The sequence below is a fragment of the Peromyscus leucopus genome, chromosome 4 (genome assembly GCF_004664715.2).
Source record: "Peromyscus leucopus breed LL Stock chromosome 4, UCI_PerLeu_2.1, whole genome shotgun sequence".
NCBI lineage: Eukaryota > Metazoa > Chordata > Mammalia > Rodentia > Cricetidae > Peromyscus > Peromyscus leucopus.
Genome location: NC_051066.1, coordinates 129,732,368 through 129,754,900, shown reverse-complemented (window position 1 = coordinate 129,754,900; position 22,533 = coordinate 129,732,368). Strand labels below are relative to the sequence as shown.

The following is a 22,533-nucleotide window of genomic DNA, read 5'->3' as shown; positions in this document are numbered from 1 at the left end:
GTGTTCAGCCCCGGATGGTGTCACATGAGCTGGGGTTTATCACCCTGATCTGGGCACATTCCTGGAAATCCCAGAAAGGCCTTCAGCTGAGCATATCTGGGTTGAGACCCCCAAGGCAGGTACTGCCCATTCCAGGAGGCCTGGTGGGTAGATTGGACCTGCTCAGCCTCACAGGTTCACCCTGTGTGACCCTGTCCTCTACAAGTTTACATTATTTCCATGAGGCAAAGGGAGGCAAAACATGCCCCATGAGGCTGGTTTGGGGACTCTGAGAGGTGGATATGGCTCCAACTGTTCAGATGTGGGGCAGCTCACAGGTAGAATGCGTTAGATGTACAGAAGATCCCCCCGGCCGACCCAAGTGTTTCAACATGAGAAAAGCTAAGAGAGGCATCCAGTGAACACCACACACCAGCCAGCTTTCATCAACCTCACCAACATTTGCATTCTGTGGTACGTGCTCTATCACACTTTATCCAACCACAAAGCCACCTTTAGGTTTCATGATTATTTTACTTTTTATGTATTGAGACAAAGAAAGCCTCGTGTATCCCAGGCTGGCCTTAAATTCACCTTGAACTTCTGAGCCTCTTTTATCCATCTCCCTGGGATTACAGCCAGTCACCAGCAGGTTAGGTCTGTGTGGTGCTGTGGATTCAGTCCAAGACCTTCTGTATGATGCTAGTGAGGCCTCACCCGACTGAGCTCCAGCCTCAGCCCTGTTTTTATATATTTCAAAGTGAGGGGCAGACAGCAGGACGTGACACGACCACTTCCACACACAGGCCACAGTTTTTTATATAAATTTCCACACAGTGAAAGCGCCAAGCCTGTGATGATTTTATGTATCCATGTAGTCTGCATCTTAACCACATTATACAACATCCCCTTCCCCCAAAGTCCCCTCTTTGCTTTCTCCAGTCACCCCCTATTCCCTCAGAGGCATCCATTGACCACTCTACTGCCCAGGCTCCCCTTGACATCCAAGACACCCCACACTCCCACCCCTGTCCTCTCCTTATGCTCCTCCCCGTTCCTTGTTACCCTCCTTCTTCCTGCCTCTGGGCCTTTGCATCTGCCAGCCCTGCTGTCCTCCATGCTTTTTATTCCCCCTCTGGACCGCTTGGCAACCCCTGGACCTCATCTGAGATGTGAATTCTCCAGGAAAACCAGGAGTGTGCCCAGCTCTCAGCCCAACACAAACACAGTGGCCAGTGTCACACACAGACGAAGGCTGAGTCTCCACCTGCCTGGGCACTCACTGAGCCCTCCGGCTCCCCACACTCCGCCCCAGACCAGAGCCTGTTCCACATCCACTTGCTACCACCTCCTCCAGACCACAACCCTCCCACCCGCTACTGTGAGAGGCCAGGGGGTTCTCTCTCCTGCCAAGGCCAGACTCAGGCCTACGTTGCCAGCCCCACACCAAGCGATGCTTCTTGCCCCTCCCTGGCAGCAAAGGGACTCTGAAGGCAAGTGGCATAGATTCAAGTCCTGACAAGCTTGGCTTGTGTCACCACAGCATAGTCTGTTTTCCTGGTCAGCTCCTTTTCAGGACTCGGTTTCCCTGTCTGCAGCAGGGGCGTCAATGGGACGGCTAAGGACAGAGTCTGGGCATGAGTTCTGCTGCCATCTTTCTGCCGGCTTAAAGCAAATTGGTGATTGAATCCAGCCTGGCCCATGAGACTGAAGATGGGACCTGGCACACAATGCTTCTAGGGACAGGGCTTTCTCAGCTTTGTCATCTAGGGTCCTGGTAGGCTCCACAAGGCCAGACGGGGCATAAGGAAGAAATCCCACGAGGGCTAGGAGGGCTCTGGGATTGGACGACTTCCTCCTCTCTGGCCTCAGCCTGGCTCTGTACAGTGAAGAGAGTGGAAGGCTGAGTATGAAATGTCTAGATTATGCCTGAAGCCCCAGGAGACCACAGGCCCTCGAGGTTCCCCAAGTGTGAGAACCGCCCTGAGCAGAGTGGTTTCTACCCCAGCTGCTCTGATCATCTATTTGGACCTCGCCTGACCTTCCCTGGGCTTCTCTCTGCACCTCTGTGTCATGAGAAGTTGGCAGTGGCATTTGCAGTGGGTGGTCCCATCTATGTCACTGGGGCTTCCCCTGTGTAAAATCTGAATCTCTACTGCCTGGCACCAAGGAGGTGTGCCCCAGATACTGGATAAGCAAACGCATCTATCACCGTTTAAACTTAGGTAAAATCCAAGAATCCGAGGAAGCAGAAGCCCATGTGAGCTGCTGAGGGCCAAGCACGGTGGCTGCCTGGGGGGTGGCTGTAGTCCCCCCTCCAGCCTCTCTAACTGCCTTCAGTTCTGAAGCCAGCCCCGCCCCAGTGGCTCTGAGGCTGGCCTGTCTCCTGGGGCCACCTTCGCTATCCTGGAAGGATTAGTGCAGTGGCGGCGCCAGGGAGATCACATGGGCTTAGCGTCCAAAAGGCCCTTTGTCTAGAGCTACACCGTGAAGCGAGCATGGCGGAAGGACATCCAGATCTCCCAGGAGGTGACCCACCCTGAAGGTGACCCAGCCATGAAGGGAGCCAAGTGTGTGCACGTGTGCTGGGTCACTCTGTAGAGACAGAGAGCGCCAGCTCCACCATAGCCTCCTCCCCTCAGCTCTGTCCCCTGTATGAATGGTCAGTTCACTAGAACTGCCCATAGGGGGCACTCTTCATACCATATCCCCTATCCCAAGGGTCGAAGTTCAGAACCAGGGTTCTGTATCTGGAGGAGAGACACTGAGTTCAAATCCTGATCTGTGTAGCCTTGGCTTGTCACTTTAATTCCCTGTGCCTCAGTTTCCTGTACAATCACTAGAAAGCAGGGCTAATTCGAGAAGTTGAACATGGGAATGCAAAGGCATATGGGACTGTGCCTAGCCCTTCGTGAGTGTGTGACACCAACATCACAGGGTCACAGCAGCACACGGAACAGCCCAGCTTTGGAATTATGGTCAACAGGATCTTGGTTGAGTCACAAACTTCCTGCTTTTGCCACTTAGGAGCTATCTGATATCACTTCCCAGAAGCCTCAGTTTCCCAGTTGTAAAACCAGGATTTGTAGCATCAGTTTTCCCATTACTGTGATGCAACACCTGAGGAAAACGATTGAAAGGAAGGAGCGGTTCTTTTAGCTCAGAGGTCTCAGTCTGTGGCCACCTGGCTCCATTGCTTTTAGGCCTGTGGAATGGTGGAACACCATGGCAGAAGGACATGGAGAAGGAAAGTTGCTCCCCCATGCCACCATAGTGCTACCTAGCTGGGGGTCAAGCTTTAGCATATGAGTCCTATGGAGACATTTCATACTTAATCCATAGCAGCATGGAAACCCCCCTCAGTCTGGGCACTGTGGAATTCAGTGCCTAGTAGGGTGGTAAGCAGACTCCGTCCCTGACTTTGGGGAACTCTCAGTCAAGTGTGAGAATTAGACCAGGTGTCTTGATGTGGACACTAAGCACCCCAATGGTGGGAACAAGGGTTCCAGCCTAACTCAGGGAGAAGATCCAGGAAGAGGAAGCCATGCAAAGGCCTGGCCAGGTCGCTACTCACTCACACATGCCAGGCTCTCTTTCCAGCACCTGACAAGGACTGACTTCAGCCCTCTGGGGAACTGGGTGAGAACCGTGGCTTCCCTGTATCACAGACAAGCATCTGCTGTGGTCTGAAAGTGCTCCCTGTGTGATGGGGCCAGTGGGAGGTGCTGGGTTTGTGGGGACTCCAGCCTCATGCACTGATGAGTACCCCTCCAGCAGGCAAGCGGTGAATTCCACAGTGTGGGAATGGTTCCTAAAAAAAGTATTCTCCCCCACCCCCGTGTGTGTGTGTGTGTGTGTGTGTGTGTGTGTGTGTGTGTGTGTGTGTTTCCCTCTCCTTTTTCCTCTCCCTCTTCATCTCTTTCCTGTCTTTGGCCTGCTGTCTGGCATTATGGGATGGCACATCGAGAAGAACCCCAGCAGACATCAGCCCCTCCATCTTGGATGTCCTATCCTCTAAAATGGTGAACCAGTAAATTCCCATTCATTGTGAACCAGCCAGTCCTAGACATCTTGTTGCAGTCCCTCAGCACATATGGGAATATGGGACTGAGACAGAGACCAAGACCAGGCATCTGGGCCCCTTCACCTGCAATAGAAGACTACCTAGACCACAGAGTGGGAGATTGGACGGCTTCCTCCCATGTGCATTGGGTGATGCCTGGGAGACTAGTAAAAACCTACTTTACTAATCTTTTTTGTTTAGTGATGAATTTGTTTGAGCAATGAACTTGAGGGGAGCCCCATCCCAGATGTGAGCAACACCACCATTCCATAGGCTAGAAGCCCAGGGAATAGGACAGGAAGGAGGAGGAAGGAATTCCTGACACACCCCAGTACCATGATATCTGCTTCAGTTGCAGTCCACAGGATGGAGCCAGCCTTTCACAGTCTGAAATCTCCAAAAGCATGAGCCCAAATAAATCCTTTAAACTGTGTCTCCTGGAGAGCTGTCACACTGGTGAATGAAACTGACCATGCCATGTGTCAAGAGCATTTGGCAGTACTCTCTTGTTCTAGGGACATTCCTGTCTTCTCTTTGGTCAATGGGCATCTCTCCAGGGGGGGGGCAAGCCTCACTCAGCCTTGCTTCATGGAGTTCCAGCTCCTTTTCTCCTTGGAAAACTCCTCCTCACCCTCAAAATTCAGCTCATATATCCTGAGAAGTGTCCAAAAGTCAGAGACACAGGTTATGGAGGAGAGTGGGGAATGGACCACGGGGAGAAGAAGAGTTGGGGAGGCATGACAAGGACCAAAACCTGCTCAGGCCAGCCAGGTGGACTGGGACACAGCACTCCAAGAACTGGCCTCAGGTTCCCTTGTCTCTCAATAGTTCCTGCTTAGAATGAGGGAGGTCAATGGAAGCCAAGGCCAACGCTGCTCCTGCATCATTAGGGAATGAACCAGCAGGCAGGCACAAGACCAAGGATCAGTTTATTGAAGCTGGGACTGAACCAAGGTGCTTGTGTGCTTTGTGAAGCAGACCTGTGGCTGCCCAGCTGTTCCCCACCCTCAAACAAGCAGAGTCATGGGGACAGAGGGTAAGGTGGACCCAGGTGGCCAGGGGGCACTTATACTGTCACCAATGCAGGCTAGAGACTGGGAGGAAAACTGAGTGTAGACAGACAGGACTCTGAAGTGAACAGGAAGAGCAGCAGCCATATTGCCTCACGGAGCCACGGTCAGCACAACTGCATTCTGCAAGGACAGGAATTCTCAGTTAGGTCTCCAAGCCCCAGCCCTGCATATCTGCTGCACCTCGTGCCTGGCCACCTGCTCTGAGACCCAGCATTAAATGAGGGGTGAGCAGGTGAATGTGTCTGGTGTGGATCAAGTTGCTGACTCAGACTTCAGTTCAAGGGCCATTTTTACAAATAACAGACTGAATAACCTTGATACCCCTTGGTCTTCCTCCTCAGCTTAAAAACTGGCATGGAAACCCCTGTTCTGTTCACTTCCTAGAGCTGTCCCAAGACTCAGAAGTAGGCTGATTTGAACAGGTTTGTGGCCAAAAAAAGTGTGTTGAGGGTGTCCCAATCTATTATTCATGCCTGCCACAAGCACAAGATGAGAGAGGATCAAAACAAGTATTTGCTATCCGTGAACCAAAGAACTGTGAGTTCTGTGAGTATATTTGAGGTTCCTTCTTCAGGTCAGACACGTCATAATTCAACAGAATTCGGTGATTGATTGACAATGTCTGCCACGGGCAAGGAAGGAAAAGGTAGAAACACATGTGCTCTATATTAGCTATTTCTGAGATAAGCTATATAGAAATGATACAGAGGCAGGTCAGAGGGCGAGGCAGAGCATGCCCCTCAGAGGTGTCAAACATGTCTCTCCAGGCATAAGATTAAGTGGCATCTGGGGCACATCCACAGGGAAGCTCACCTCAATGATGTCTACTGCTGAATTGGCAAAGTTGACGTTGAGAATCTTAGGTAGGGGTATCCCAACCTCCAGGTGTTCTGTGAAGAGAAAATGGTTGGAGAGAACGATGCGGGGTGTCTCAAACCCTGGTGAGGGACAGACATTTCTCCCTATGGGGACTCAGCTTCCTGTGGCACATTCCCACTTACCCTACCACACCCAAACAAAGCAAGACAACCCCCATCTTTGCATTTGTGGTTCCCCTTCAGCCACATCTCCTAGAGGCGTCCGTCCCTGTGCCCTTTGTCAGCTCTAGCTGATACGGCTGCTTCCCACTTGACTGTGAGCACTTAAGCAGGGCCCAGGTGAGGTTAACTCTGGAGGCCCAGAGTCGAGCACCATGGTGCTGGTCACTGCTGTGTGAATGGAAACGCTGGCCTCTCTCTGGCCTCAGTGCCTCAGTATTCTCATCCGTGCAAGGAAGCGAGGAACAAATCAGTCTCCAGTTCAGCTATACCATTGAGCCTCTGCACATAGACAGCCCGGACCACATCACTCATCCATTCTTCTACACGGGATGCCTGCAACAGAGGATGGTGTGGGAGGGACTTCGTGGGAAACGAGAGGCCTGGACGCCTCCAGCAAGCCTGAAGAAACAGTTCTTGGCCTATAATGGGTCCCTTGATCTGGGCTGTCTACCCAACACCAAATGAGACTCTGCTTAATACAAGCTTCACCCTTAGCCTGGGATCTTAGAACACATTTCATTCTAGAAGATTCTGTGGGTTAGGGTGGGTGTGGCTGACAAGGGGAGAAGGAAATGTGTCCATCTCCAGTACCACAGTTCTGACCTTAGAATTTAGATAGTTTAGGAGCCTTCAGAATATTCTAGAATCTGAGGCTGTCCCTGAGATTTCAGAACCTCAGAAGTCTCTGAGAATCAGGAGCCTCAGGGCTCTGTGGGGCTCTGAAATGCTAGAACTTTCTGGGCTCAGGACTTTGTGTGAAGTTCCAGATCTTTGGACCTTGTGAGCCTTTGGACGTTTACAAGTGAGGATCCAAGACCTTGGAAGAACACAGGATTGGCTTGGCTTTCCTAAGATAATCAGTACCACTTTCACACACACACACACACACACACACACACACACACACACACACACACACAGTGCATGCACACACAAACACAGGTGCACAGTCAAACACAAAACATGAACACTAGCACACTCCCTGTTTTTCTGCTCTGATCTGTTGGAGCTGGGCCCACACAGAGGCAGCCATGATCTTGCCTCAGCTCCCAATCCCCACCCAAATGTTCTGCCCTCTGCCAAGCTCCTTCTTCCCAGGAACTTACGTCAAAAGGTTGGGAAAAGGAGGAGGCCAGCTGGACACTCAGCCTGGCAGAGAGAAGAGAAATATTGAGAGGTCCTAGCAGTTCCTCACTTCCTGTTGAGAGCTGTTCATCTAGCTTACCCTGGCCCACCCCAGTCATGGCTTTCCAGGGACAAGGAACAGGACTCAGGCCTAGTTTATCTCTCTCCAGCCTCGGCCCAGGGTCTCTGTCTTCCTCCTTGTGAAATGGCCTGGGAGGTCCTCACTTCCCTTCTGAGACCTCCCTTCAGACCCCTCCCAGCCAGCACCCATCTGCCTGTGTGTATGAGTGGCCTTTCCCTAGCCTGACACTGCACATGGACCAGTCCACATCCAGCAGGTGCTCACTCATAGCAGTGTATACCAGGTGACCCAAGTACAGTTCAGGGCAAGTCTAGACCTCTGTCTTCTCTTCTGAAGTGCTGTGGCATGAACTGCCACTAGGAGGCAGAGATGAGCAGGCAGCAGACCTGGTGGAGGGGGCCAGCAATGGAACCACAGGGAAGTTGTGGGTGGCAAAGCAGGGAGATGTAATCCTGGGTGCTGTGGCTCAGGACGGGCAAATCTCAAAGACATCTGGGAAATCCTCTACCACTGAGACAGGGGCCAGACAGACTTCATAGCCAGAGCACCAGCTGGAGAGGGAGGCCTAGATCACAGGTTCATTGCTTGAGTCTATGTTACAGTCTGCTTTACAAACTGTAAAGTGCTGTGCTGGGAAGTGTGTGAAAGCACGAGGAGAATGGTCTTCCGCCTTCATCTTGGCTGTTTGGATTCTCTGGATATCCAGTTAACAAGGGGAATCTAAGGAAGGAGTCCATTCGAGGCAAAAGCATCGGCTCGCACTCTGGGGCTCCTGTCCCTGTGGTCAGCCTCAGGCTGATGGCACAGGGTGCAGCCTCCACGTCCTGGGGCAGGCTCACTGTAAGGAGCAATCTCTGAGCATAGGGAGCAGTGACGGGGCTAATCAGAGCCACCTACTCTGAGCCCCACTGCCTCATCTGTAGTGACCACCACATCCCCTTCCCGCGGGGCTTAAGGTGAGACAAATCCACTAAACACCCAGCTCAGCGTTGTGAACCAATACCAGGTAGCCCCTATGTTAGCCAGTTCCTGATTCTTGTGTCTAGAGGGAGGGACAAGGCCACCCTAGGACCCCACATTACCGTTCCAGGGACAGGGATATGTGCAGCTTGGTAGTGGATGGAGCCAGCTGGGCATTTAGAGTCATAACCTGGGGAGAAGAGAGGGCAGATGTTTTCCCTGACTCTGCAAGGCATAGGAAAGGTAGCCTGGGTGCCAGGAGAACCTCTGGCCATTCCTGCCACGGGTTGCTTGGGTCCTACTGTGGGGCAGGAGCTGCGGGAGTTCTTGGCTGCAGACCTTGGAGAGACCCCCTGTTTAACCCATGGGGGAGCTAGAAGCTTCCTAGGACACTTGAGCTAACCTAGAAAGATAGCAGAGGAGATAAGCAGGGCAGATGGAGCACACGGCATGCTGGAGCAGCAGACTGAGGCAGGCAGCAGGTTCCTCGGGAGACAGCTGAGCAGAGGCAGTGCCCTGGGGGGCAACTCCCAGGACTCAAGGAAACAGTGTGGGCCCACGGGAGCCAGAGAAGGATCAGGGGCTGGTGGGACGCTGACTAAACGGTTAGGTTTCGTTCAGAGATCATATGGGGGATCCAGCTGTGCCACAGGAGGCTTCCCACCCTCCTCTCAATCACTTACCCCATTCAACTGGAAGAGGGCTACAGGACTTCCTTGAGGGACGGAAGACAGCACATGGATGGTCGCTGGGATGGAGACCGAGGCCTTCTTGCTCTTCAGCACGACCATGGGTGCTTTTGTCACCCGTATGGAGAGCAGGAGGTGCTGACCAGGGGGCAGCTTCCCCAGGGCCTGGGAGAGACGAGAAGAGAACAGCGGGCGTGAAGACAGCTTAGATGCCCAGTATTAGAAACAGCCAGTCAGACAGTCAACAAACAGACACATTGGCCGTCCATCTACTAGGTAAGAGGCGCCATGCTTGGCATCAAGGGTACTGCCTGACCTAGGCTACCAGGCACCTGGCCTTATCAAGGTGGCAAGCCTCTAATCCATGGGGTCTCCAGATCAGAGTCCATGCACAGGCAAAAGCTTCCCCAAGCAAGCTGGGCGTGGTGGCATACATCAAAAATCCCAGCACAAAAGGATCAAGACTCAAAGCTAGCCTTGGCTAAATAACAAGTTCAAGGGTCAAAAAGAAAACAGTGAACACAAACCGCTGCAACGCGAGGGCCCTCCCAGCTGTCTTTGCCACCCAACCCCTGGTGCACCTGCCTCCTGCCCTCAAGAGGGTCTCCTGAATGTCCGTCCCAGGCTGCTCCTCTCCTGAGACTCACCTGCCCTTCAGCCTTGAGACTCTGAGAGATGCAAGCCCCCCTTACTCCCTTGAGGCCACCTGAAGCCATCCCCTTCATGGACTCACAGACCTTGTCCTTCACACCCAATGCAGCAGCCACCTGCATCCTCTGTCCCTCTGTCCAACCCCCCTCAGTATCTGCCGATACTCTAAGATCCCTAAGGTAATAATAGTCATCTCAACATCAGCATGATTTCTGATTCTCCCAGCTGGATAGTGGTGGGTCCAGTCCCAGATGAATTATGGGGAAGCTGGGCCCTAAGATCTTGTACTAATCACTATTCCCATCCATGACCCTTCTCCTCTGTCTCTCCAGGGCAGAGAAGAGCAAGAGCAGGGGACATCTTCAGATCTGGGGTACCCTTGAGGGTAAATCTTGTGATTCCCTGCATTGATAATTCAGTAACTCGGGAATCTGAGCTTGGGACACTGGCCTTCAGATTTCAGCACATGGGTGTCCTGGGGTGGGGGCATGACTCTGTTCTAAAGTGCTGTGTTATTCTGATTTCCATCACTTCTCAAAAGTCAGGTGTCACTGGGACACACAGAATGCTCTAATTGAGTGCTTCCTTCCACTGAGTGTCCACCGAGTAACTGGAAGGACCACAGCCATCAGTGGCCTGGGAAGACTCTCCTGTCCTCTGCCAGCTGGAGTGGCTGTGACCACCAAACTCGGGTAGCTTCTGGGACACTCTGGTTCTTTCCTCAGTCAGTTGGGCTATCAGGAAAGAATATGGTTGTTAGCACTCCACACTTTAGTATAAATTTGGACTCGGTATTAATCATGGGTGTCAAGAGAGATGCCCTGGGAAAGACTCTGGAGTCCATTCAGGTTCATGGGGAAAGAGCCATGCTGATGGAACTCCTAAGAGGGCCACGCACCTCGGGGGCCAAAGCTGCCAGGTCGGTCGTTGTCAGCGGGATATTTCTGGGAACCTGGACATGACAGCAAACAAGAGGTTAGAGAAGAAGGAAGGAATTTCCATGCATATGCACAAGACAGGAATATGTCCCTCCCGCCTTGGCTCGCTACAGACTCCCACCTATTAGTGATGACTGACCCTGTATCAGGTGCCAGATGGTGTGGAGCGCTCTTCCCAGCTTCCCTGGCACCGCCCACACAGCATTTCAGCAGCTGAGCTAAGACTACCCTCACTTTACACAAGGGATGCTAAAGCTCTGCCCAGGGTCTATCCTTGGCTAACAGCAGACCAGGATGTGCAGGATATGCAACTGAGCTGCCTGTTATCAGACCCCTCTCATTGCTAACAGACCCTAGCAGAAAGTACAGGTTTGGCCCAGGCGTTCTTGTCCATCACCTCAGTGATCACTCATGAATATGACCATTTCCAGTCTTTATATGTCAGGGGGTTCAGATAAGATTTCCAGCTCTAGCTGAAATGTTAGGAAGTGTGGTCACACTGGGCCCTTGGGGTAGCTAGGTAGTAGTGGTCACCATGGTCCTGTCAGGTTGCTAAGTAATAGTGACCCCACATAAACCACCTGTAAGAACAGATCTGTCCACACTCTGACCCCAGGGCTCCAGGAGCACTCTCAGGCTGAGCCAACACACCATGATGGTGCCAGCGTAAGGTGTGTTCTGGGATGATGTCACATCACAGAGTTCACAGCCCCGGTCATAGGTCATTCAATGACACATGTTTTAGAATATTTCTTTTCATTGTGTGAAGATGTGTCACTGTGATTGGTTAAATAAAGAGCCGAATGGCCAATAGCTAGGTAGGAAGAAGTTAGGCAGGACTTCTGGGGACAAAGAGGATTCAGAGAGGAAGAAAGTTGGGGTCGCTAACCAGATGCAGAGAAAGCATCATGAGCAGTACAGAGATATGAGGTAACAAGTCACGTGACAGAATGTAGATTAAAGTAATGAGTTAATGTAAGTTATAAGAGCTAGTGTGACAAGCCTAAGGTAAGGCCGAGCTTCATAATTAATTATAAGTCTCCGTGTTGTTATTTGGGATCTGCTGGTACAGAAAAAGACTTGCTACATATGACACCCAATGTGTGGCACCAGACATACTGAGTCTTTCTCTGTTCTGCCAGGCCCCAAATAATGACACAGAGACTTATTATTGATTATGAAATCTCAGCCTATAGCTTAGACTTGTTTCTAACTAGCTCATGTATCTTAAATTAACCCATATTTTTAATCTACATTCTACCATGTGACTTTTTACCTTTCATTCTGTACCTCCAACTTGACTTGCATCTCCTGGTGTCTCCTTGATTCCTCTCTCTCTCTCTCTCTCTCTCTCTCTCTCTCTCTCTCTCTCTCTCTCTCCCTCTCTCAGGAAGTCCCACCTATACCTCCTGCCTAGCTATTAACCATTCAGCTCTTTATTAAACCAATCAGAAGGCACCTTGGCAAAAATACATCTTTACAATGTAAACAAATATTCCATAACAGACACATTTCCCTCCTTTAGACTCTGCCTTATGCTCAGCTAAAGACTCCTAGAGACCCCTTCCCACCCTGCATGAGGTGACAGGCCAACCTTCTTGCCTTAAGCCTAAGCTGTATGTGAGGCCTCCCCATAGCTCAGCGATCACTCTTCTAGGTAAGCTGAGACCAAGAAAATGCCTCTTGTAGGGCTTCTAGAGGCCAGGCCTTCTAAACCACTGGAACAGAAGCAAGGAAGTCCCAGAAGCTCCAGAAGAAAAGTGAAAGTGGCCTTAGGCAAAGTCTAACCCTAGCTTTTTTTTCTCCAACTCAAATCTACTCTTAAGAAAGTGGACGAGAGCCGGGCGGTGGTGGCGCACGCCTTTAATCCCAGCACTCGGGAGGCAGAGCCAGGCGGATCTCTGTGAGTTCGAGGCCAGCCTGGGCTACCAAGTGAGTTCCAGGAAAGGCGCAAAGCTACACAGAGAAACCCTGTCACGAAAAACCAAAAAAAAAAAAAAAAAGTGGACGAGATGTTAGCCATTCCTACATTAGTGTAAACTAGCTTACACTCAAGACAGGTTCATTGGTGCAAGGACATGAGGAAAGCTGGCTTCACTCTGTGCCAGTTCTGGCTGTTGGGGGTGGCTTTCTGGAGGGCTGAGTTTAGAGGGCTTCAGAAGTGAAGGTATGGAGGATTGTTGACATCCTCCTCTAGGACAGAGTGGACAACGGTGTGTGTGCTCTAAACACACCCAACCCTCACTTACAGAGAACAGGCTAAGCGAGGCTGTGAGTGATGACGGGGAAACCCAGCGCCAGCTCTGCCAAGACCGGGGAGCAGCTGTCCCTACCCAGCATGCCCGTATCCCACTCACCACCTCGGGGGTTATGTCTAGGTCGAGGGCACCGTTGGTCTGCAGGAGCCCAAACACGGTGCTGAAGAGGTAGAGTGGGACAGTCACTTGGGAGGTGTGGTCCTCCTTGGGGGGCACCTTGACTGGGAGATGTGGCTTGGGGAAATCAATGACATCACCAGTTATGCTCTTCACGATGGGCTACAGGGCAGAAGACAACAGAGACAGGAGGGTCCGTGACTGCTCAGCCTCCTGGCCTCGCCCAGATCCCCATCCCCCTTTGTGGCTCCCTCATTGACCCTGCTGACTTGGTCTTGAGACACTCACGTTCACGTCCAGTTCAATGTACTGGTTGGAGATGAGGGGCAGTGTAGCCAGAGTGAACTCCACGGACCCCAGAGGCCCAAGGGGCACCAGGCCTGCAGGAGAGAGGGCAGGCAGGACGACCTCAACCCAGCTGCCGGGAACTGTCATTTACTGAGCACCTGCTGCATACTTACCTTTAACCCAGAACTCATTGGGGTGCTGCTGTCACCCCATCTCACCTAGCTGGTGGAGGTCCACAGCCCGAGGCCGCACAGTGACAAAGCCTGTGTTCCTGTTTTTAGGCCTGCTGTGGCTGACCCATGCCTGCCTGATGGAGGTGTGGCCAGAGCACCATCCTGCCCTCTACCTTCTCATACTTCCCCAAGTACAGAGGTCTCCACAAAGCAGAGAGATGGAGTCACTGGGCTGCATAGCTGTGGCTGCCTTGCTGAAGCCTCTGGGCCTGCGGCTTCCATCTCCACAGAGAACCTTTGCCTCCTGTTTCAGCCCCAAGTTCTCAGTGTCTGTCTATCTGCAGACCCTGGGTGCTCAGTGAGTGTCTGTCTGCCTGTCTGCAGATACTGGGTGCTCAGTGAGTGTCTGTCTGCCTGTCTGTAGACCCTGGGTGCTCAGTGAGTGTCTGTCTATCTGCAGACCCTGGGTGCTCAGTGAGTGTCTGTCTGCCTGTCTGCGGACCCTGGGTGTTCAGTGAGTGTCTGCCTGTAGACCCTGGGTGCTCAGTGAGTGTCTGTCTGTCTATCTGCAGACCCTGGGTGTTCAGTGAGTGTCTGTCTGCCTGTCTGTAGACCCTGGGTGCTCAGTGAGTGTCTGTCTGCCTGTCTGCAGACACTGGGTGTTCAATGAGTGTCTGTCTGCAGGCCCTGGGTGTTCAGTGAGTGTCTATCTGTCTGTAGTACCTGGGTGCTCAGTGAGTGTCTGTCTGTCTGCAGACCCTGGGTGTTCAGTGAGTGTCTGTCTGTCTATCTGCAGACCCTGGGTGCTCAGTGAGTATCTGTCTATCTGTAGACCCTGAGTGCTCAGTGAGTGTCTGTCTGTCTATCTGCAGACCCTGGGTGCTCAGTCAGTGTCTGTCTGTCTATCTGCAGACCCTGGGTGCTCAGTCAGTGTCTGTCTGCCTGTCTGTAGACCCTGGGTGTTCAGTGAGTGTCTGTCTGTCTGCAGACCCTGGGTGCTCAGTGAGTGTCTGTCTGTCTATCTGCAGACCCTGGGTGCTCAGTCAGTGTCTGTCTGTCTATCTGCAGACCCTGGGTGCTCAGTCAGTGTCTGTCTGCCTGTCTGTAGACCCTGGGTGCTCAGTGAGTGTCTGTCTATCTGCAGACCCTGGGTGCTCAGTGAGTGTCTGTCTATCTGCAGACCCTGGGTGCTCAGTGAGTGTCTGTCTGCAGACCCTGGGTGCTCAGTGAGTGTCTGTCTGCCTGTCTGTAGACCCTGGGTGTTCAATGAGTATCTGTCTGTCTGTCTGTAGACCCTGGGTGCTCAGTGAGTGTCTGTCTGCCTGTCTGTAGACCCTGGGTGCTCAGTGAGTGTCTGTCTGTCTGCAGATACTGGGTGCTCAGTGAGTATCTGTCTGTCTATCTGCAGACCCTGGGTGCTCAGTGAGTGTCTGTCTGTCTATCTGCAGACACTGGGTGCTCAGTGAGTGTCTGTCTATCTGGAGACCCTGGGTGCTCAGTGAGTGTCTGTCTGTCTATCTGCAGACCCTGGGTGCTCAGTGAGTGTCTGTCTGTCTATCTGCAAACCCTGGGTGTTCAGTGAGTGTCTGTCTATCTGCAGACCCTGGGTGCTCAGTCAGTGTCTGTCTTCAGACCCTGGGTGCTCAGTGAGTGTCTGTCTGTCTGCAGCAGCCAGCAGGTGGAGATCTCAGATGTGGCTGCTCTGAGGCTCTGCACCCTGTGGCAGCTGGACTCCTCCCTAGACATCCTCCTTAGTACCCCTTCCTAGGTCTCCACCCTAGGGCTTCCAGAGATTGCCCCGAAGTGGAGTGGACAGTCTGAGGAGGAAGAGTCCCCTCTAGCCCCACTTCCCTCCATGGCCACCTGCTCAATGGTGAGAGAAGAATCACAGAGGAGGGGCAGGGCCCCAACTTACTCAGCGTAGCCCCCAAGAGTTCGTTCACCACACTTAGCACGCTGTCTACCACAGGGCACAGCTGTACAGGAGGAGACGGAGGTCACTGGAGAGATAAGGGCGCACCCTGCTTGGGGCAGGAGACAGCTGCCTCTCTCCAAAACGGCTGGTTCTGTGGTGCTGAGGCTCAAAGCAAAGCAGAGTGTGGAGACAGGCAGGGGGTGGAGGGCGCAGCGCATATGGGTACCCAATTTCACATCTTTGTTACATGAACCCCATTAGGAAGTGCTAAAGGTTGTTGGGGGGGTGTGCGGTCGAGATTACAGGAAATCTCTGAAGCAAGGTCACAATAGCTGCTCTTCCCTCTACAGTCGCAGGTCCGTCCTGCCACCCCAGTGCGGAGCCAGAAGACCTGTGGTCAGAAGTCCCAAGGTACCTCATCTTCCCTGTCATCCAAAAAGCCCATCACACTCTGCCCTGCACTTACTGAACCCTGTGTTGTGAATGCACCAAGCAGGCACTTGGCCCACCCAAGTGAGACTCCAGCCCAGCACCTCAGTCCACAGTTGGGATCGGAGATGAAGGGCTGCCTGCCAAGGTCACAGTTATCGGCAGACTCATAAGACAGGGTGAGACAAGAATGGTGGCCCAAGCTCCAGCTCGGCACTGGGGGGAGAATGGCTGCAGGCAGCTGGTGTGACCTGCAGCACTGGGCAGCCCAGGAGGAGGACCAGACAGAGAAGCCACAGCACAACCCCACCCAGAGTAACAGCCAAGGACTCCGCCGAAAGAGCTTCCAACACACAGCGCCAGGTGCCCACACACAGTCCCAGAGCCCGGGATGAACCTCCTTGTGTCCACCTCAGATGTCCTCTCCCCTCCCATGGCCTCACTGCTTCCTTCAGTCCAGGGTAGACTATCCATCCACTTCCACCCACACAGTTCTCCTCACATATCTTAGGGATGCCAGCTAACTGCCCTTGGCAGCCCGGGATGGGGGGCAGGGGGGATTGCACACTCACCAGTCCGGGCAGCACTTTGCACAGTGTCTGTTCTACGAGCCCAAAGATGGGTGTGGGCAGCAGCCTGGGTGGAGGAGACGTGAAGGTGGACGGCAGGCCAGGTGGACCAGGGGCTCTGCCTTTCTCCTGTCTCTTCCTTTGGTGAAGTTGCCAGGGGCTCTGGGGACCTGTGTTTAAGCCCTGGCTCCGCCTTCCCGTGATCCACCCATGGCTTTAGCTTCCCTGGCTAAACAGCCTTGTCCTATCCTATGCCACTGGCAGATTAGAGAGGGACCACACATGCCTACTATGCATGTGTCCGACCACCCCCACCCCCATCCCCTGCTGTCCCACCCAATTGTAGGCAAGGGTGATTTGCATGCACAGCAATGTCTGGCTTAGCATGAAGCTCAATAAAGAATGAATGAATGAATGAACAATGGGTTGATAGCCTGAGGATAAGTGATACTGACTGGGCTCAGACCTGTCTGGAGACCATGGGGATACAGGGTCACGCCAGCACAAAGCCACATTCCCAAACAGCAGCAGTACCCTGGGCTTACTACCCAAAGACCATCAGAACAGACACTGGAATTTAAGAAGCCCAAAGTCCCCATCTCTGTTAAAGCCTTTACAGAGGACCTCCATCCTTTACTGGAGCTAACACCAAGCCAGCAAGGTCGGGGAGCTGGGGCTTGGCCTAGGGTGAAGACAGTGCCAGGGAGACAGAGGAGGAGTGGACCAGGGGAGGACAGCGCAGCGGTCAGAGGCCAGCTTCTATGCCCGCCCCATCCGTGTCTGAGACCTTGGGAAGACCCTCTGCCCTGCAGGGGCTCTGCTCTCTCCCTAGAGTGAAGCTGGTCACGAGTATGGGCAGGTGGATGAGAAGGTGTGTGCCGACGCACACAGAAGGAGACACAGAGGCCCTGACATGGAGCAATGGTCCCAGAATCACACAAGCCCGAGGCAACGCTGAGGCTCTTACACGGTGAGAGCAGGGACAGAGATTCTGGGAGATAGAGGGCCCTGAGCAGGACCCTAGGGACAGGAGAAGGACGTCACTCTGGAGGAGGTGTGTTGTGAGCTACGGCTTGGTTCTCATGCCTGGGGCTGTAGGGCAGCATGACATTCTCAGGCAGAGCTGGGAGACCGGCACCCCATGCTGGATGTGTACAAGCCGGTCCCAAGCCAGAGACTCACCCTGACGTCAGACTGATGTGGCCCAGGAGTGTGTTGCAGCGCTTAAGGACCAGGATGGGGGTCCCCCGTGGGCTTATGCCCAGGGCCACCTTCGAGGACACATTCACTTCGGCTGCCAGCTGCAGGAGGCCCACCAGAGGACTGCAAAACCCCCAAAATGAGTATGGCCTGCCTCCCAGACCTTCCCCATCTCACCACGCCCAAGCCATGCCCACTCCATCCTTGGGCCTGGATGGCAGGGGGCCTGGTCCCCAAGCATCTGCACCCCCCTCTTCCCCACCTCAGGCAGTGGAGGAGGGCCTGAGAAACGCCATGGAAGTCTGGGGATCATCAGTGAGGTGGGGTTCTCTGAGGGAATGGAATAGAGTGGGGCCCAAGAGAAACAGAACGGGAGTCCCTTGGGAAGGAAGCAGGGTAGGGAAAATGGGGGGGAGGCGGTGGGTGGGGGCTCCCAGAAGCATACTCACCCGGAGCCGTGCAGGCTAATCTTGGTGTGCAGGGTCAGCTGCACCCCAAACCCTGCCAGCAGCTTGATTGACACTTTGGGCAGAGTAAGTTCCTCTATCCTCAGCCTGGAGAAGGGGTGGAGTAGGTTGCTCACTCCTACATACGCCGGGCACTGGTCGGACCCTGACCAGCAGATTCCCGGTATGGTCCTGGCTGAGCCATGTCACCCCAGCATCACAGTTGGAGGCCCTGTTCTATCTGGCAGCCTCCTCAGCCCTAATTAGGTCTCTACCTGTGACGTTGGGCCCCACCCAGAGAACACCCTACAAGGGACTTCTTGTTATCCTTCCAGCTCATTCTCACTGTTCCTGTCTGGGGTTCCCATTCCTGACACCCTTTAACTTGGCACCCTCTTCTAGCTGGCTGAGTCCTCCTGGCTTTCCTGATTTCAGACAGACATCCCCTCCTCCAGGAAGTCCTCCTTCCTGGTTCTCAGCCTGTAGCTTACAGCCCTGTCATATCAGGCTTTGGCACATTCTACAGCTCCTTGAAGCAAGGACGATACGAGGCTCATTCAGCCAGGGAGGTATGGAGAGATGTGGAATCTAATAATTGTGATAGCGTTTATTGAGTGCTCACTGAATACATGGTTCTCTTTGGTCTGCTGCACACATATTAATGCTGTCCTGATATCATGGTATCCAACCAGGACACTTCGCATCCCTGCTCTGTGGCTACCTAACTGTGACTAGGAAAACACCACACTGCTGCTGTGTCTCAACGTTTTACATGTGTAAAACCCAGACCCTGGCAAGGTCTACCTCAGAGCGACTCAAGGAAGCTGAGCACTCTCAGCTGTCACCAGCACCCTCGTAGATGTGGGTGCTATGTGGGGGCCAGGCCCCCATCTCCTCTGTCACCACAAGCCTATGCTCCTCAGCTGAGTAGATGCCCTGATTCACTCCGGCCACGGCCAAGCGTGTGGGCTGCCATCGTACACAAACATGGTCCCCTCCACCACTGAGTGAGCACAGCGAGGACCTTCCCTGTTGGCTTCCACCCACTCACCTGCGGGGGGAGTTGACATGTGTCTCATCTCTCTGCATTTGGGAGACCAACTTACCAGCAGCGCTTAGGGTCACCTAGAAACCCCTGCTGGTGACTGTTCTGCTCAAAGTATTAGCCACTTGCTCATTTCTTTCATTCTACACTTATCACAAAGCCCTGTTTATGCAATGAGGGCATTCCAGGGAACAGCTCAGATGAGGATTCTTCCCCTCCTTGGTTTTATAATCTACTGTGGTGACAATAAACCAGTAAAATGTGTGGTGTGTACAGACTGAGTGTCCCCTAGAGACCCTGAAGTGTGGAGGGGCTGAGGAGGAGCTCGGCAGGGCCAGAGTCTTCTGAACAGACACCCAAAAGGAGCCAGACAGACACCTGGCTTAGCCCAGAGAAACCAAGCAACCTCCCCAGGGTCACACAGCAAGCAACTGCAATTGTCTCCGCGCACACCTGAGTGACGGTGGCGTGAGGCTATCTGTGCCCTGCCAGGCTCACAGTTATCATCTCCCCCACCTTCCTGCACCACCCTCACTGCTACCAGTCATCACAGCCCCTCCTCCCAGGGGCAGGTGGGGACAAGCCTTCCTGCAGAGCCCCTCAGAGCCCCCTCAGAGCGCCGAGGCCTCACCCAGAGAGTTCCTCCACAAGACTGAAGATGCCCCCGTAGCTCAGCAGGCCGCCGCCTCCAAGCAGCCCTCCTGCGCCCAGGAGGCCCTGGTTCACCGATGTCACTGTTCCCAGCACATTTTGTAGAATAGGGCCCCCAACCAGTGAGTTCTGGATGGCTACAGAGGAGGTGGGGAGGAGAAGATTCAATAAACTCTTCTTCCACCCTGAGGACCAGGACCAAAGCCTCTGTCCCTTTCCTCTGAGCTTCAGGGGCTGTTTCCACTAGGATTGACATGTCACATTCAAGGGGTGGGAACTTCCCCCACTGGCCCCACTTATGGTACCCAGGGAGTGTCGGTAAATAATGATCATGCCCCGCTGACAATCCCTGCATCGAAAGACAGACAAACAAAAGACCAGAAAGGGGCAGACACTGCCTAGTGTCAGAGCAAACCCAAGGTGAGGCCCTGAGTCAAACTCAGGCTCTAAATCCCAGTGCTATCCTGCAGCCGGAATGGAGAGTGGATCGAGGGATTTGAGGCAGTGCAGGAGCAACCCCAATCCTGAGGTCCACAGCCTGACTCTGTGTCTGTGGGCAGGGTAAAGGGGCCCCACTGTGATAGCCCTGCACTGTCCCTGAGATGATCACCCCAAATACAAGAGGTGGGGATACGACACAGCCAGTCCCTTCCCCATGCCTGTCCCCAACCCCAGGCAGCTCCACACAGCCCAGTTCTCTGCTCGAGGAAGAGGCATCATGGCCACTGGAGGAGCTGGAGAGCAAGCCCAAGCCAGAGTGTGCTGCCGGCTCCTCCAGGGTGCTCACAGAATATAGCAGAATATGTCAGCTGAGCCCTGAGAGCCTCAGCTCGAAGAGCTGTCTGTGATGCCAACAGTCAGGGTCGGATCCCTCCCAGCCTGCCCACCTGCCCCTGGCTCACCTTTGCCCAGTTCATCCTTGTCAATCCGAGCAAGTGTGCCCACTGTCTCAAGCAGCCCCAGGCTCGGAGTGGCCAGGCCCCAGAGCAGAAGCAGGGTGTACACACCCAGCATCGTCAGCTGCACACCTGTGGGGGAGCGGGGAGACTTTTCCAGGTCTGCACTGGACCCAGCCTGTCCCCTCCTGCTCTCCATCACTGTCACTGCTGCTCTGGAGCCCTCTTTCCTTCCTAGATAGCCAGGTGTGGCTTTTATTTCTGCCCTATCCAGCCACCGCATAGGGGAAACATCGCATTGCCCAGCACAGCTTCCAACGCCTGCATGGGATCCCTTTTTGCAGGTGGGAAAATTGAGGCCCAGAAGCTGGAGGGAACTCAACCAAGAGCTAACCACCAGTAGGACCAACATTCCACTCTGAATCCACGTGACTTAATAGTTGTCATGTGGCTCTGTAAGCCTGGCAGTGTCTGGGATAAATGCTTCAGCGAGACCCTCCTTGACAGCAGGGAGGGAGCTGTGGCTCCAGGTTGCTTCCTTGTGGGCTGCCGACGCCGTTTCAGGACTAGCTGGTCAGAGACACACAACACTCAGTCTAATATATCCCTCCTCTCCACCTCTATTCCAGTTGTCACTGACATGGAAAACAGGGTGAAGGCAGAGCGTAAATAGCTGGCTATCACTATAAATCCACAGAGCTGATTTCCCTTTAGGTGGATCTCCATCTATTCCCTCACACTAGATGCCCCTCAGTGGTTCCCACTACCCAAGGGATGAGGCCCAGCGCTCCTCACTATTACTCACAAATCTCTTTTGCCACCTTGGTTTTAAATATTCTAAATCCTGGCCCACCCCAGGGCCTTTGCACATGTTATTCCAGTTGCTAGGAGGTCTCTGTGTCACTTCATGGCTGACTCCTAGTCTGTCAGATTTGCTGTCTTCTCCTCTCCTTGCCCTGTCTGGAGAATCCTACCAATCACTGGGATATTTATTTTGAGGTACTTCTCACAAGTCGCATTTACTCAAATATGTCCATATCCTTGCTGGCCAACTCTGTAAGCTACAGGAAGGAGGAGACTTGTGTCTTGGGTCTCCAGGCAGCTCTCACATGGGCTGGAAGGGCACCTGTCATGGGTGAGGGTAGGATCCGGTAGCTCTTCACTCACCAAGTTACAGGTTCTAAAACAGACTGAGTCAACCCAGACCTTCTCCGTGGCACAAGGGTGCCCAGTAGGTACCACATGACCCAGCAACAAACTTGACTGTAAATCTTGTTTACTAAGATGTGGCCCTGAGTGGCCTTGCCACCCTAGGGTCTCTCATAGGAAAAAATACCAGGATGGAAGGAGGGCAGTCAAATCCCATCATTTAGAGAAAGAGGCTAGCCTGGAACTCTGTTCAAGGATGATTTGGGCCCTAGCTCAGCCAGCCCTGTCATGGCCTTACATAGCAAGGACTACAGATCTGTAAGATGGGGGATTCCCTCCTCCTGCCTTCCAGATGCTCCCAGGTCCCTCTTCCCACTGAAAGTGACTCATTCTGTGCCCATTATTCAGATGAGACAGTAAGAGTCACTAGGTCTGTGAAGAGGGTTAGGATGGAGCCAGGCCACCTGGAGCCACCTGGGACCACCTAGGGCCACATGGGGCCACCTTACCAGCCTGTTCCTCCTGCTCTGCAGGTGGGTCCCCACCTCCTGTCAGCTGCTCCACACCTGAGCCCAGGGACAGCCCTTATATATCTACAGCAGCTCGCGGACACAAAGGGGGCACGGCCGCCAGAAACCCGTCAGTATGGCATGTCAGGAGCAAATTGTGGTTTTCCCGGAGGGCCCGAACTAAGCCTTCCTTCTGTGGGGAGAGCCAGGGGCTGGGGTCTGTGCCCAGGGGCGGGATGAAATGTATAGGGGCCACAGAGGCCAGCTCCTCTCCCCAACTAGGGTGGG

The 22,533-nt window shown here is 53.5% G+C and overlaps 1 protein-coding gene across 1 annotated transcript; it reads right to left on the bottom strand.

The window, feature by feature from the left end:
* Positions 1 to 4,971: 4,971 nt before the first annotated feature.
* Positions 4,972 to 22,287, bottom strand: Bpifb3 (BPI fold containing family B member 3). The gene is made up of 16 exons (XM_037204407.1): positions 22,246 to 22,287; positions 20,594 to 20,719; positions 19,672 to 19,828; positions 17,999 to 18,103; positions 17,532 to 17,672; positions 16,353 to 16,416; positions 15,352 to 15,412; positions 13,264 to 13,355; positions 12,958 to 13,137; positions 10,561 to 10,614; positions 9,006 to 9,176; positions 8,445 to 8,512; positions 7,262 to 7,304; positions 6,425 to 6,488; positions 5,929 to 6,005; positions 4,972 to 5,235 (listed from the first exon to the last, which is right to left on the bottom strand). Exons 2-16 carry the CDS (start codon positions 20,703 to 20,705, stop codon positions 5,206 to 5,208), a joined length of 1,419 nt encoding a protein of 472 aa, XP_037060302.1. The 5' UTR covers positions 20,706 to 20,719; positions 22,246 to 22,287; the 3' UTR covers positions 4,972 to 5,205.
* Between the last annotated feature and the right edge of the window lie 246 nt (positions 22,288 to 22,533).